The 15179-nt window shown below is 50.9% G+C and overlaps 1 protein-coding gene across 10 annotated transcripts in view; it reads right to left on the bottom strand.

Annotated features, from left to right (window-relative positions):
* Window positions 1-502: 502 nt before the first annotated feature.
* The window catches only part of ATP6V0A1 (ATPase H+ transporting V0 subunit a1), a 62194-nt gene continuing 47517 nt past the window's right edge, over window positions 503-15179 (bottom strand). For 7 of the 10 annotated variants that reach the window (XM_073889507.1, XM_073889508.1, XM_073889512.1 and 4 more), the window contains 5 exons: window positions 12742-12849; window positions 11738-11755; window positions 6922-7039; window positions 6434-6605; window positions 503-746 (listed from right to left, as the gene is read on the bottom strand). In XM_073889507.1, coding sequence (XP_073745608.1) covers window positions 653-746; window positions 6434-6605; window positions 6922-7039; window positions 11738-11755; window positions 12742-12849 — 510 coding nt within the window. In that variant the 3' untranslated portion in view covers window positions 503-652. Of the gene's footprint in view, window positions 747-6433; window positions 6606-6921; window positions 7040-11737; window positions 11756-12741; window positions 12850-15179 lie in introns of those variants that run through there. The other 3 variants (XM_025861794.2, XM_025861795.2, XM_073889509.1) reach the window with 2 other exon arrangements.

The following is a 15179-nucleotide window of genomic DNA, read 5'->3' as shown; positions in this document are numbered from 1 at the left end:
GGAGGGGATTCTAGGAGGGAGGAGGAGAGGGTGTGGTTAGGGAGGTGGTGCTGGGCACCCTGGGACCCTTGGGAGTGACAGGGAGAAGCCGTGCACAACGGCACAGATGGATTCCCGATTAACAACTGTTCTGAAGACCAGAGGGGATGGACAGAGGATAGACATGCCATCTTACTGGACCTACCCCTGCTAACCCAAGAATGGGGTGTGTTAAAGAGCACCCCTGCCCCTAACCAGTAACTAGAGTGGCAGGGAGAGGGGGCTCAAAGTCTGGGTGTGGATGGTGACAGCGCTCCTTCCATGGGCTTTGGGCTCACATGTAAAATGCACAAACTTGTTCATCACCAGGGGACACAGAAGGGGCTGTCTCTGGCTGGACGGAGGCTGGGAGGGCAAGGCTGGTGCCTAGTGGGAATGAGTGACAGCCAGAGCCCGGCTTCTCTCTACACTACACATGAAGGTGGCGGTGGCAGGGGACTCAGGGAGGGACGGATTTATCTAAATGACTCACAGGCGGCTGGGGGAGGGGTGGCGGGGATGACACAAACGCCCTGATACCCAGGGAACACAACCAACAGGCAAGAGGAGCACAGGTAACCACTGTGGAGGGAGTGAGGAGGGCAGCCTGCCGGCACAGAGCCCCACGATGGGCTCACTCGTCAAACTTCCCTTCCCGAATATGCTCGAAGGAGAAGGGTAGGAACTTGAAACCGGTTCCGCTGTAGAATTTATTCTGGAACTCCACCCTGGGGAAAGGGAAAAGGAAAGTCATCATTCCACAGTATCCTTTTGGGATTTCACAGTTGGCTAGAAAGATGCTCTGACCCTCCTCCCCAAGGCCCCGCTTTCCTAGCTCAGCTTGGGAAAGCAGCTTGGCCTTCTTCCACCCACCCAGCCCAGAGCTTGGCCTAGTTCCCACAGCGCACACAAGCCCTGCTTCTGAAGGCAAGAGTGCCGCATAGCTCCTCCCTGGTTTGTCCTCAGTTCCTGCTCCTTCCTGCTAAGCACTGTGTGTTTATGCAAAACTCTTTGTCTAGCCATGTGCAAAAGAAGTGCCCTTGGTTTGAGTCTCTAAGGGCAATGTAGAGATTAACCACTGGACTCCCGGCTGGGGCTCAGGGGCTTGAGGCCGAACTCTCAGGGAAGCCCCTGGGCGGCAGCGAGCTCAGCACCAGGGACTCTGGCAAGTGCCCTTGTTTTCTAGTTTGTTTCTTTTCCTTGCAAGAGGAAGGAGAAGGGAGGGTTTCGAGTAAACGCTGGAGGCTTTGGGGAGGAAATTCCCAGGAAAGGGGCGTGGGGGGGGAGTCTTCTCCAAGTAATGGCAAAAATATTCTCCAACTACAAGAACATCTGAGAACGAATTCTTCTCTCAGGGGCTGAAAGGAAAAGCAGAGCTTCACCTCCCTTCCCAGGCAGCCCAGCATCCAGCGCTGACGGTCTCCCTGGGGCCCTTTCCAACTCTGAGGGGCAGGAAGACAGCACTCCTGGAAGCAGAGCTGGACTGCAGGCTATACTTCCCCCTGCATACTCCCTGGCTAGCTGCCCAGTAACCAAACCACCACCAAATATGGGCAGAAAAATGTATGATTCAGAGGATAAAAAAGCCAAGGAGAGCTGCCCTGAGGAATGGTTTCCACTCAGCGCTGAGTGACCCTGAGGACGCCAGAAGGGCAGAAGGATGGGCGGGGCTGGGAGCTGGGGCCCGCTGCAGGCAATGGTGCTCATGCAGGGCACGGTGGAAGGCCTGTCGGCTTCGGGGGTGCGTCTGTGGTGGCCCTCAGAGGTCCTCAGAGGCCCCGTCAACCCTGGGGTGCTGGCTGAGGACACTGCAGAGCTGCCGGCTCCACCCCCTGGGGAGAAGAGGTGAACAGAATTTTCTCTGTGGGCAAAGAACAGGCAGCCTTCTCCTCCCAGCCCCACATTCCAGGGCCTGGGCCAAGGTCCCAAAGCCTCCCAGACTCTGGAGGGGTCCCTGGGTCAAGGGAAAATAGGACCTGGGGGAAGGGGCTTCAAACTGAAGTCAGTCACAGGATTCCTGGCAAAAGCAATTTCAACCCGGGATCTGGACTCGTCCCCATATCCCAACCCCCTGAGAAGTCCTAGAAGCTTTAGCTATTCAGGCCTCCGTTGGGGGAATTAGGTGGGGATGGGGTAGGTTCCTGCCTCTCACCCACTGCTGTCTGGTCCTTCACGTTGAGTAGGCTGTTTGCATATGGCAAGGGCATTTCTGAACAACTGGAAAGAGACTGACACGTCCCGTTTGCATTCCACAACATTTATCGAGACGGTGGGCAAGTCATCTTAGGGTCTGCTCGGGGTCCAGAACTCTGAGCCCCAGGGCTGGCTAATCACACAAACAATTCGAATTCCAAACTGGACGAATGGACTAGAAGCTTCACAAGTTTTCAGATGCCCATGGGCTCACCATCCTTCTCTCGGCATTCCTCGGCATGCCTCAACTACCTAGGGGGCCCAGTGGGAAGGAAGGGCTACATGTGTCTGGGATGCAGGTGCGTAAATTCTGCCAAGTGAGCCCACGGGCGGTCCCTCTGACACATGGCCTGACACCACCTCTACCACCAGCCACTGCCTGTGGTTAGACTTAGGGTGGCCACCACCACGGACACCTCACGCATCTCAGGGTCAGCCTGACTTCACGCCCCTTCTCGGCCTCACTTACCCCAACCTCCCGGAACAAAGCTGGAAAGCAATCTCCCGATCAGACTCCCCACCCACCCCTCCCTCCCAACCAGGGAAATGTGTACTTCCTGAGAAAGTACAAACATGAAGTTCTTTGCACCAGGGCCTTGCTCGCCGCCCAGCAAGTTCCTCTTATTTTAGGAGCCTGCTACACCACCCAGGGAGCCTCCAGGGCCCCACCATGCCCCAAGCCACCTCTAGAAATCCACAGTTGTGAGGAGGGCCTCAGGAAATTGGATGGGTTTCTCGGACACCCCTTCTCTTCCAGCCGCAGTACTGGCAAAGGCCACCCAGTGACCCCGAAGGCTAAGTAGGAGTCCCCGGAGCACTCACCACTGCTACGTAATAGGAAACCTTGTTTCCTTGAGTGAGGGAAGGGGAAAGGAGTCCTGGGTCTCCTCCCTTTCCTGGCGGGGGTGTGAGTGAAAAGAGGCAGTTTTAGGAAGATGATCCTAGACGGAGCTGCTTCTCTGGCCCTTTCTGCCGCTCTCTGAGCAGTCCAGGGCCTGGGACACACGTCTGTCTGATGGCCCACATGTCAGGGCAATGATGGCAGCCAGGAACTACACTTCAGGTGTGCTTTCTTCCGGGCCAGCCATTCCCGCAACCGTCCCGTGGTATCCTGCTGTGGCGCCACTCCATTCCTTATCAGAGTTTGGTCCCCCCTTCCTTTGGCCTTCAACCAAAGGAGTTGGAGTTTGTGAGTGTGCAAGTGTGCACATTGACACGTCTGTGGAATCTGCTCAGTAAGAAGGGGTCTGGTTCCTGAAAGTGGGCCAGGGGGCAACAGTCTTTCTACTAAAAAGTCAGTCTGGTGTCCACAAACTGACAAATCTTATCCCTGCCTTTGCCTTTCCTGAGGAAGAAAAGACAGCTAATTACAGTAGGCAAAAATAGACACATAACTTAGAAGGAGACGAAATCAGCAGGTTGGGACAGTAACCTTTCACTCTTGTTTTCAAATATACCCCCCACCTCCTTTAGGACCGCACATGAATCTCAGACTAGTGGTTTGTGTTTGTTACCAAAGCAGACGTTGTTCTTGTCCCCGCTGAAGACATCCAGAACTTTTATAATAGGACAGCCCTTGCATCAGGATCAGGAAACCCCAGCTGACAGCCAGGGGTAAAGTGACAGGTATGAGGACGCCCAGGCTGGACCCCAGGAAAAACAGCAGCAATGTCCCACAGCCGTTTTCGGCAGGACCAGCTGTCCCCAGCCTCACAAGCGGGCCACAACTCAGAATTCCTGCAGACCTGGCGGACAAGAAGGCCCAGGGTTCCCTGCAGTACATCCATATTCGGCCAGGAGGGGGAGCACGAGCACCTGTTTCATTCACCCCCTACAGTAAAGGGCAACGCTCCAAACGTGCCTCCAACAACGGATTCTGAAAGCCAGACAAAGGAGTTTCGTGTTTCTCTTCTTTGTGATACCTCTACTATCCAAACAAACCAACCCACAAGTTTGTCTGACAAGCCCATTCCTTGAAAACTACAGGCATTCAGATGTGCCTCCCCTAGGGGGTCTCCCCTCTCTAAACACTAAAAGCAGTTTCTTTACAAGGGACCATGGCCAAGATGCCCTCTCCACAGGGCAGCCCACTTCCAAGCAGGGCGGCTGCGATCTGCACTTGAACACAGTTTATGATGAGCCGGGGCACTGTGGCAGGCACCTGGCATGCACATTATTTCCTATTTATCACCACAACCATGTTACGTGGATACCATCCTCTCTTCACCTGAAAGTAAGGTTCAGTGAGGTTAAGTGCTCTCCTCAGGGTCACCCAGCCAGGGACAGCAGAGCCGGAATTTGAACCCAGGTGGGCCTAATTCTGAAGCCTGCTCTCTTGTCACTCATCAGGTCCTTGGGCTCATTCATGGGGCCGTGGGAAGACACCTTCATTTGAAGGCCACAGGTAAGCCTGAGGGAGACATGATCCTTCTGGCCACAACAAAACATGGCCTCCCAAGCTGCCTCTGCTTACTGTGGAGATGAGGCCCAGGCTCCAGCAACCTTCCTCACCCTGTGGTAAGCCTGGCTCACTGCTCTGACAGTTCTGACCCAGCACCAAGACTGCTCCCCAGCCCGCGCAGGGAGGAGGCTACAGGCTCCCCACTTGGGTTGGGATTCAGGTGGGGTAGCAACTGGCCTCTCGAGCGCAGGGCTCAGGAGACAGAGAAATGACTAGGGAAGGAAGGAAGAAACAGTGAGTCACAAGAGGCTGGTCACACAGACATTGCCTCATACCGAGTGGCTGAGGAAGTGTGCTGGGGAGAGAGTATGCCGATAAGCTGAGAACAGGGTGGCATGCCAGCAGTCTGAGTCACACAGCGCTCCTAACCTCCTGGCTGGACAGTAGATAAACAACAGCTGGGTAGGGAGGAGGGCGGCAAGGAGGAGGAAGCCAGCCAGAGGACGGGTTATTTTAAAGGAGCTTTTGAGGGAAGAGTAAGTCCCCGTTACGCCCCGCCCTTCCATGCCTCACATTCCCCTCTGTCATTTAGAATAGCAAACAGTTTGTCTGACAAGCCCATTCCTTGAAAACTACAGGCCCCTGAATCTTTGAGGGGGCTCAGCATAACCAAGTCAGAAGGAAAACCAAAGATAAGGGGAATGGGGCAGAGGATCCTTGGGTTCAGGTTTAGAAAACGGATGTAACGAGACATTCTACACACTCTCTGATCTTGAGATCATTAGCACCACAGACCATCTCGTCTAGGAGTTCCTAAGGTAGGGTCAGTGAGTTTGTGACCCCCCTAAATGGGTAAAACTATTGGGGAGGATGTTTCTCTAGGGAGAGGGCCCAGAGCTTCCAGAGACACTGGGGTTTGAGACCCAAAAAGAGAGGGAGAATCACAACATAAAGGAGGAAGTAGAGACTCAAAAGAGGGAGGGCTTGAGGCAGGGAAGCCAGATAAAGTACAGGACGCCTAGTTTTTAGTATTAGTATGTCCCATGTACATTTGGGAAATACTTTTACTAAAAAAAAAAAAATTCACTGTTTATCTGAAATTCAAATTTCACTGGATGTCCTGTAATTTTATTTGCTAAATCCGACAATCCTACCTTGAGGTCATAGGGTCACTGCCTGGACCAGACCCCACCTCTCCCACCCCCTGGGACTGAGCTAGCTCTCTCCAGGCAGAGCCATTAAAAGCCACAAACTACTTTAAGGAAAACAAACAAATCCAAACCTGCCCTTCTGAAGAAGCTGCTTCAGGGCACTGAGCTACACACTATAGAACCAGGAACCTCCCCTACCCACGTGGAGCTGCCAGGGCTCCTACCCAAAGACACCGGTACAATGACAGAAGGGGGACAAAACTGGGGTACAGGGTGCTCTAGCACCTTCCTGGACTGCGAATCTATTCCAGAGTTGCTTCCATCACTCTGAAGACAGGAGAAAGTTTAGCCAGAGCAAAAAAACCCCAAACACACCAACAACCTCAGCAGGTCTTTTAAGCCATAATCAAGAGCAGTGAAGATGGCTAAAAAGGCAGGGAGAGGGAATCTGACAACACCCACCAGAGAATTCTCCCTTGGGGACTCTGAAGAGTGAGCTGTGCTTTTCTGTGGAGGTTTCCTGATGCTCACCCCTAATGTAGGTCCTTGGGCATAATGATGTGAATGAAAGCAGACACTTCCTAGTGTCTCTGGATTCTGTACAAGAGCAAAGCTGCCCTCCGTGCAGCTAAGGATACATCCCCAGCCCCCCGAACTTGCTGCCGCTCACCAGTGTAACCGCAGCGCGTGGAGGAAGGCCGAGAGGCCCTCCATGATCAGGAGGATGGCCACAGTCAGGGTGGCAAAGGCGGCGAAAATGAAGAACAGTGCCAAACCTCCTGCCAAGCTCTTCACGCTAAGGCCGATGTGGATCACCATGGTCCAAAGCACCTCAGACAGCTCTAGGGAATGCAGAGAGACAGGACATCCGGTTCAGTCTGGCAAGAGGTGCTGTGGGCCTTCCATTTTGCTCTGCTGTCCCTCACCTGAAGCGTTTGCTGCGCCCTGGCTTCCTGCAGCCTTAGTGGGACTGCCGTGCATAGCTAACCTGGCAAAGGCACTGGTCCTCCCATTTGGATGTCTTTCTCCCGGGATTCAGGAGTCTGAATAATTCCAGAACCCTTATATGTTATTTCTACTCTACTTAAGCCCTACATTTGAAAGAGTGCCCAGAGAAGGGGAAAACCATAATTTTCAACCTGAGAGAAATAGACTCACGTGCATGAGCGAGGCTGAGGGCCCAGAGCCGCAAGTAGGAGGCAGTGTTAGAGATGCAGCCCAGGCAGTACTCGATGGTGTGGATGGCCTGGTGGACCATGGTGTCCCCAAAGTCAAACTGTCATGGGAGGAAACCAGAGAGAAGATATAAGGCTGGGAGGGGATGTGTAGATGGTGCTGTGGCCACTTGGTGCTTTGGGCCTGGGTCTGAGCGCCAGCACTAACAGCTACACGGGCCAGGAACCCCCAACGTTGAACTCAGGTGGTGGTTTCAGCTATGCTATCCCCAGAATTCCTGCCTGGCTTAGCCCCCAACTGGGACACCCCATTTCCCTTAATTCTCTACATTTTGATGACCTCCATCTTAATGAGATGATTCTCAACACATTTGTTTTTTTCTTCCCACTAGGCTGTAAGCTCAAGAGTGGAATGTATGCCGAGTTAAGAGCACTCAGAGAAATGGACTGTCTGGACTCGGGACTCTTAGGGCCCTGCTGCTGGGCCTCCTCCAGCTGACTTCCTCCTTACAGTGCTCGAGGGAAGCACCCTGCTCTGAGTCATGAGAGCAGAAGGGCTTTCCCCGGCCATGCTTCAGGTGACAAGCTATCAGGCCAGAAGCTGCTGAGGCAACACTAAGCCTCTACAGTGACTCCACTTATTATTCTTAGAACCTGCTGCGAGCAAGATAACCTTTGTGTGTGTGTGTGGCTTGAGAAGATGACACAGGGAAATTCTGACAAAAGTTTTCCAAAATCCTCCAGTTGACTGAGACCACACAGAACATCTATTGTTTTTTTGTTTCTGTTTTTCTTACGCTCCCTTTCTCCCAGCTTTCCTTCCCACATCAAAAACTGTTCCCAGAATAAGGGGGTAGAGCTAGAACAAGCTTGCACGAGTTCACATGCAGCCCGCTCCAAGCCTGGCCGGGAAGAATTACTGGCATGCTCTAGAGGCACGCCAGGCACACTTCCAGGCCTTCCCCCACCCTGCCAGGTGGAGCAATCAGCCGCCAAAGAGCAGGAGGCGGGCCCTTCCCGGGCTCCTCCCACACAGCCCACCCAGAACCCCAGAGCACAGGGCCTCCCCGCCTGCCCTGCCTTCAGCTCAGAGTCTGTTTTTCACCAGTTTCTTTCAAGACTCACATGACCACTCCCAAAGGACACGAGAAATGTCTCTGGAAATTGCATGAGGGCAGGACGAGAGAAGGACCTAGCTAGTAAAGCGCTAACAGCCCAGGCCTCAGGGGTGCGGCCAGGAGGGAGAGGGGCCAGCTCCAACACGCCATCTTTGGGCGACTGCCTCAGTTTCCCTTACCTGACCATCTACACTCTGAGTATTTCTGGGCTTTTCTTCTGCAACAGGCTCTTCAAGCCTCCTAGTTACCCTAAAAACTAGGGTAATCCTCATTACCTCAATCCCAACAACGCTGCTAAGAGCTCTTTCCCACCAGTGCTGGCTGTTACCCCAGGGCCCATGCTCAGAGGAAAGAAAGGTCCCTGCTCCCAGGAGCACTGGTCTCTGCTCCTAAGAGCTCCACGAAAGCAGGGACTGCTGGGTTTCCTGTAGAACCAGCCCCCTTTCAGCAGTTTTATTCTACCCAGAGTTCTTCCCAGAAGAATGGAGAACACACACAGAGGAAGCCTCCCTTCTGGGTATTACCCACACTCTCTGTACTTTGTCTTCTTCTCAACTTCCTGCTTTGTAACCTTGGACAAGTTTTCATCTCTATATAATGGGGGAAGACTATGGTGGGTGAGGATTTAGGGTGAAATGCAGTCAAGCACTTAGGAGCCTATCACTGCCTCAGGAGTCAGCTGTGACTGAGGACAGCTGCAGACTCCCAGTCTACACTCTCCTCCAGGTGCACGGCCCATCCCCTCCTCACCTCCTGGGCCCTGCCCTCCACCCTCTCTGCCCCACAAACCTGACCTTCCCTGCACCCGCTCCCTTGCCTCCCGGGTGTGAGGTCTAACACATTCTGTGTCCTGACTCAGCCCCTGCAGTGTCTCCCACTGTCGCCTTTTCCTCCTCCCTCTGGAGATATTCGCCTGCCCTCGGTTTTCCTCCTACCTCCCTGGATGCTCCTTCCCAGTCTCCATCTTGGTTTTTCCTTAAATGCTGGAGGTCCAGCCTCAGCTCTTACACCTCTCCTGCAGCGCAGCCGCTCAAGGCTTGGACGGCCACCCCTAGGAGTGACTCCCAGATGGACACCTTCATTTCCGTGTTGACTGTTTCCAACTGCCGTGCTACATCTCCTCCTATTGCACCACAGGCACTTCAAACTCAGTGCCGCCCAAACTCATTAAATATCATTCTCCTCTGACCCCACCGGGACCTACTTCTACTCCATGTCCCATGGAGTAGGGCCCCAGGCACCCAAGCCTGGCAGTCAATCTTGAATCCTCACTCTCACTGCCTACATTCGTTAAAGCCCTGGGACCTGTAGCTCTAACTTCCTTGATCTCATTATCCGTCCCTTCCTTTCCAACTCCCCTGCAAATGCCTCACTTCACTTCAGGCCTCCCAATTCTTTCATGACTCGTATCAGACTAGCTGGTCTCCATGCCTCCAGACTGTGACCCCTCCCCAATCCAATATCCCCTAGAACACCCCCACTAGAGCATTTCAGCAATGCCCCCTGAGTGGCTCCTTGCTATCCAAACACTCTACCGCTGTGTACTTGTTTATGCCCAACACATGATGGGCCCACACGCCTGTCTTTCCGATAACTATACACACTGATGGGTCTGCATTCCCACCCAGTCCCCAGAGACTCCTGCTTGACTGGACTAAGTTAGCAACAATCTCCTCAGGGAATCACTTCCTGGTCTCCTCCACCCCACCCCAGTGCTCATCAGGTGCCCTCTTTCTGTGTTCCCACAGCATCCTGGGCACACCTTAATCACACCATCTGTCACCCAGACTGTTTCCTCAATTTGGCTGGGAGTTCCTTGAAGGCAAGGGCTATGTTTCTCTTCCTGCAGTTTCTGTAGCACCAGAGTGCTTGGCACATAGAGGGTGAATGAATGAATGGGCGGGATAAAAGAATTATGGATGGGTGGGTGGGATGAATGAACAGATGGATGGGTGGGTAGGATGGACAGATGGGTGAGCGGGATGACTGAATGGAGGATGGGTGAGTGGGATGAATGAAAACACGGATGGATGGAACGAGTGCACGGATGGACGGGTGGGAAGACCAACCTGGTGAGATGACACAGTAAGGGGAGGTGCCACTGACCCTTGCTGAATGGTTACAGCCTTTAAAGATTTCCCGGACGATCAACTGGCCTGGCTCTAGTTTGCAACTGGACTTGGCGCTCCCCAGGGAGAAGGACTACTGCTTCCACCAGGCTGGAATAGTGGCCTACATGGGGCAAAGAGGTTTGCACAGCCAAGCAAAAAGGGGAAGTTCTCGAAGAAGTAGGCTGGACTTAAAAAAAAAAGTTTTGTTTGAAATCTTTAAATAATTCTAACAGTTAATCTAAATCTGGCTGTGGAGAACTAGACTGTACATGTGCCTAATAAAGATAAAATGTCATTATTATTTAGGAAGCCACGGGAAGCTGAATCCTTGAGGGAGCTGAGGGGCCAGAGACTAGGGAGGCTGGATTACAGTCTGTCTCGCGTTGTTGTCCAAAGACCCTGGGACATGGCTTACAAATGAGGACCATTCTGATGATGACCATGGCACTGGGTGCTCAACTAGGAAGACACTTGGAAAGAACAGTGTAATGTTGGGGGCTGTGTTACTGGGAGAGGGCCGGGCTCCTCACTAACAGGGAACACACTCCTAGCCAGCCCTTCCAGGCAGCTCAACCAGTGACTATGCTCAGATGAGCAGCTCACAGGAACACAGAGGCTCCTGGATGCCAGCAAAAGAGCCTCTCCAGCCTTCAGGAAGACCGAGCACGGTCTGTTTTTACACAGAACAGCATAGGTTTTCCCGTTCCCATCCCACTGCCCCTTTAGAGAGGACCAGGAGAGCCAGGAAAGGGAAGGACTCATGGGTCTAGGTATTTTAGAGAAAAGTTTTGGGGAAAGATGCAAACAGTGCAGCAAGGCCTTTAAAAAACCCAATTTAAAATTCGTATATTGCTAAATGAATTACTGCTGAGCTAGAAGGCCTCCTATTCCAAATGTGGCCTGAATAGCCAACTTTGTTTCTATTATCTGGTATAACATGAACTCCTGTCATGCAGATGGGATTTTTTCTGGCATACATTGGAGAGGCAAAGCCTTCTTTTTGAAAGCTGTCTCCCTCCCACCTGGGTCACAGGGAGGTAGATGTGATCCCAAGTGAGGGCCCAGCAAGTCTCCTTTCAAGCATCATCAAGCTGACGAGGACACTAGGAAGAGGGTAGCTGCATCTCAGACAGGGAGGAAGGGTGAGCTCTACTCACAAGCTCTCCGAGGAGCAAGGAGGAAACAGCTACTCCCAGCGGCAGAGCTACCATACCAGATATAACACCACAGGAGAGGAAAGCAAAGACCACTGGGATTTAACCCCCAAGGGGGTCACTTCAAGAATGCCAAAGCAGACATTACTTGTAGCTCTTTTCAAACCATTCTCAGAGGTATTAGATCAGCAAAGTCAATGAAACAAAGACAGAGGTGACCGACATGAGATGCAGTTAATGGAGATGAGCTTTTTCAGAACACAGGTTCACAAACTGGTTAGAAATGGCCAGTGAGATGCGGGATGCACGGGTGTCATGTGTGGGCCCCCGGTTGCAGCAGGGTCAGCAGACTGATCACAAGGATGGCAAAGAGAAGCCCCAGATAAACATGAAGGCAAAGCCAGCTTGTTTCTTACCACTTCATCCTCGGTAGGCTTGTAAACACAAATTTACACTTAGTGGGAAGCCATGCCACACAGTCACAAGTCACGAGCACAAGGTTATTGACTGTTTCTCGGGAAAACTGTTAATGTTAAATGGGCCTCATGTGTTGGAGGCAGGCCTCCTCAGCATACACAGAAAGCAAACCCAGTGGGATTTAGAGCATTAAGATACATATTTTTTTAAAGGCACCCCAACCCTTATAATTTCTTTTTTAAAATGTCATACACATAGGGGACATGGTCAGTCAGACTGAAAAGTTCAGTCACCTGGGTCCCCAACTCCTATTCTATTTGCTTCAAAAAGAATATAACAACAACAAAAAAGAATAAAATGAATAGATGACATTCAAAAGTTCAGTTCAGAGGCTTTGTGGTGTGAGTGGTCAGGCAAGGAGACTGGATTTTTAAAAATCAGCTTGGAGGTGGTGGTTTAAGGAAAAGTCTAATTTGACCTTACTACTTTTCACTCTCCCTGTAAAAACTAGGCAAATAACATTTTTAAAAAGCTCAAATAATGTATCTGCAACAGGAGCACATTAGTGGGACAAGACTTTAAAAAGCACCCACGGTTACAGTTCCAACTGGAACCATTCCTGGAAGGGGCAAGGGATGAAGAAGCTGCCCTGAGGGGGCTGTGTTTCTGGTAACAAGAGCGGGGAAGCCTGGGCCCACTCTGCCCTTGGTCCCCAGGAGCATAGTCAGTCACTGAGACTGGCATGCAGAGTACTGCGGGCAACTCAGAATTCAACGAGTTGGGACAAGGGAACACAAGTGCCGTGGGAACCACAGGGGGCACCTGGAGTTCACAGCAGGCCCGCTGGAAAAAGCTGTGCTGCCCAAAGAGGCCCAGAAGGTAGGCTGATCACTAGTATTAGCATTTTCATTTTTCAAGAAGACTGGAGGGAGGCCATTTCCGCACACAAGACGAGGGCTGACCCACAGGAGAAGGAGAGGAAGCCCACGCCACTGGATCTTACCTCTTCCGTGTCCTCTGAATGGGTGGAGAGCTGGTCATGCTGAATAATCTCAGCATCCTCCTCTGTCGGTCCGTTGCCCACCCTGATCCCACCAAAGTTGAGAGTTCCCTACACAGATGAACAGAAAGAGTAGAATTTGCCTGGGCTTTAATGTGACATTCTGTGAGGTGGGGAAGGGCGATGGTTAGTGCATACAAACCTCAGAAAAGCATATATTCTAACAACAAAATCAAAACCCGCCGATCCAACAGCTAAATAAACACAAACTACTGTCCCCGCCCCAACCACCACCAGCCCAGCCCCAGCCCCTGCATTTACTACCTCATTCTGATCAGTTCTGCCTGCCACACCAGGACGCACCGACCTGGCCTCAGTCAAGGCTAACTGAGATGCCTGCTTGAACAAAAAGCTTCATATGAACAGCCTCTTACAATGACTGTAACTCTATCTGTAAAGCTGTCAGTGCTCTAAGTTTTTCTAGAACTCAGGATCAGACTTTCTAAGAGGGAGGGAAGCCAAATGACAATGGTGACTATAACCCGGTCAGATATACTTTCAACTGGAACCCAAGAGTTCCAGCAACCTCTCCCAGAAGTGGACCGGGTCTCTGCCCAGGAACAAAGGACTTCCTAGATCAGGGAAGGGAAAAAAAGCTTAATGTGCATCAGCCTGTGGCTAGAGAATATGGAGTTAAAAAAAAAAAAAAGAAAGAAAGAAAGAAAAAGAAAAAGGCTCCTTTCCTTCAGTGGAGGACTCTGGAGTGTTAAAACAACTTTTTTACAGGCCTGTGGGCAGATGGTGATTAGGTGCTTGCTTCTTCCCGTTTCCCAGGCATTGTGTTCAATGGGTCCCCCAGAACCAGAATTTCTAAGTCAATCTGACTTGGAAAAGCTTGGCTTAATTGAGGCAAAAGGACTCTTTGAGTGCAAAAACCAGGCAGAACTGGGGTGAAGTCAGACAAATAGCAATGAGTGCTAATCTGCCAGAGGGAAAAGGAGCTAAAGAAACAGCCCCTAGGCCCACTTCTTGTGGTTTCTGATCAGGAAGCCCAAAGGAGGCAAGAGTTTAAAAACTGCTCTCCTGCAAAACAGCCTTCTGGGCAGCAGTACACGATGTGCCAACAGGTTTGGTCAAGTGCCCTGGGGTCCCCACTCACAGCTTCACCTTTTGGTGTGCACCTTTTACCACAGCTTATGGACTACCAGAACTCAGTGTCTGGGCAAAGTCTCTCTCTCCTTGTAGCCGGGGTTCTCCCGTGCTGGTCAGAGAACCAGCTGCATCAGAATCACCTTGAAATTAAATAGAGATTCTCAAATGCTACCTCCAGAAATTATACATTTAGTAGGTCTGGAGTGGGGCCTGGGAAATCTATGTTTAAAAAAATATTTCCCCAAGTACAAACTATATAATCATTTTTACTATCAAAATTGAAAATGTAAGCACACACAAAAAACGCAAGTACCCTTTGAGACTCAGCAGTCCCACTGCTGGGAACATCTATGTTTATGAAATTTTATCAAGGTACACGGACTACGATATTCCCTGCATTCGTATCTGTAATAGCAAAGAACTGGGAACAACCAACACATCCATCAACAAGAGAGTGATTACACAATTTTAGCATATCCAACAGAATGTTCTATGGAATACTAGACAACTATAAAAGAGTGAAACAATCTCCCAGGATACACTAAAAATTTTAAAACCTAATAAATCAAGGGGCAGAAGACTCAGTTTAAAACACAATTCCTAGTGTGTTTTAAACACATATACATATACATGTACAAACATATATACATATGTATATTAATGGATAATAGATCTATGCAGAAAAAATTTGGAAGCAAAATTCCCTTGCCTTTGAGCAGGAGAAGGGGCCTGGGGGAAGGGGGGCTTTCTCTTTCTGTATTACTTGCATTCTCTAACCTATTGCTTTAATTTTACCTTCTTGTGTTTTTGTTTTAGTACGGTTTTAGTAGCCCCAACGTGGGGTTTGAACTCACAACCCTGAGATCAAGACATGAGCTGAGATCAAGAGCCAGACGCTTAACCGACTGAGCCACCCAGGTGTCCCCTAATTTTACTTTTTAATGTCAGTAGGGGATTGCCTAGGTCATGGAATTAGGGACCATCTCTATCATTTCTTCTTTTGTTTTAATACCCTAAGAAACAAACAAATTTAAAGTTTACCAGGTGATTTTGATGTGTAGTCAGATTCGGGAAGCCCTGAGACCCTGGACACCTCCAGGTCATGTGAACCTTACACCTGACAACCCTCAGAAGGTGGACTGCAAGTCCAACAAAGGTCACTGTTGACAGGAGAGGACCCCAGAGTACCCTGACATGGGTTACAGGGTCCAAGTAGCCTTCAGGCTTTAAGGCTCCCAAAACAGAAGGTCATTTCTGAAGCTTTCCCCAACCAGCAGAGGGGCAGACAG

Source organism: Callorhinus ursinus, unplaced genomic scaffold (genome assembly GCF_003265705.2).
Source record: "Callorhinus ursinus isolate GAN/ISIS: 27379988/994484 unplaced genomic scaffold, GSC_fseal_2.0 scaffold108, whole genome shotgun sequence".
In the NCBI taxonomy this organism is placed as follows: Eukaryota; Metazoa; Chordata; class Mammalia; order Carnivora; family Otariidae; genus Callorhinus; species Callorhinus ursinus.
This window is presented reverse-complemented; position numbering and strand designations above follow the sequence as displayed.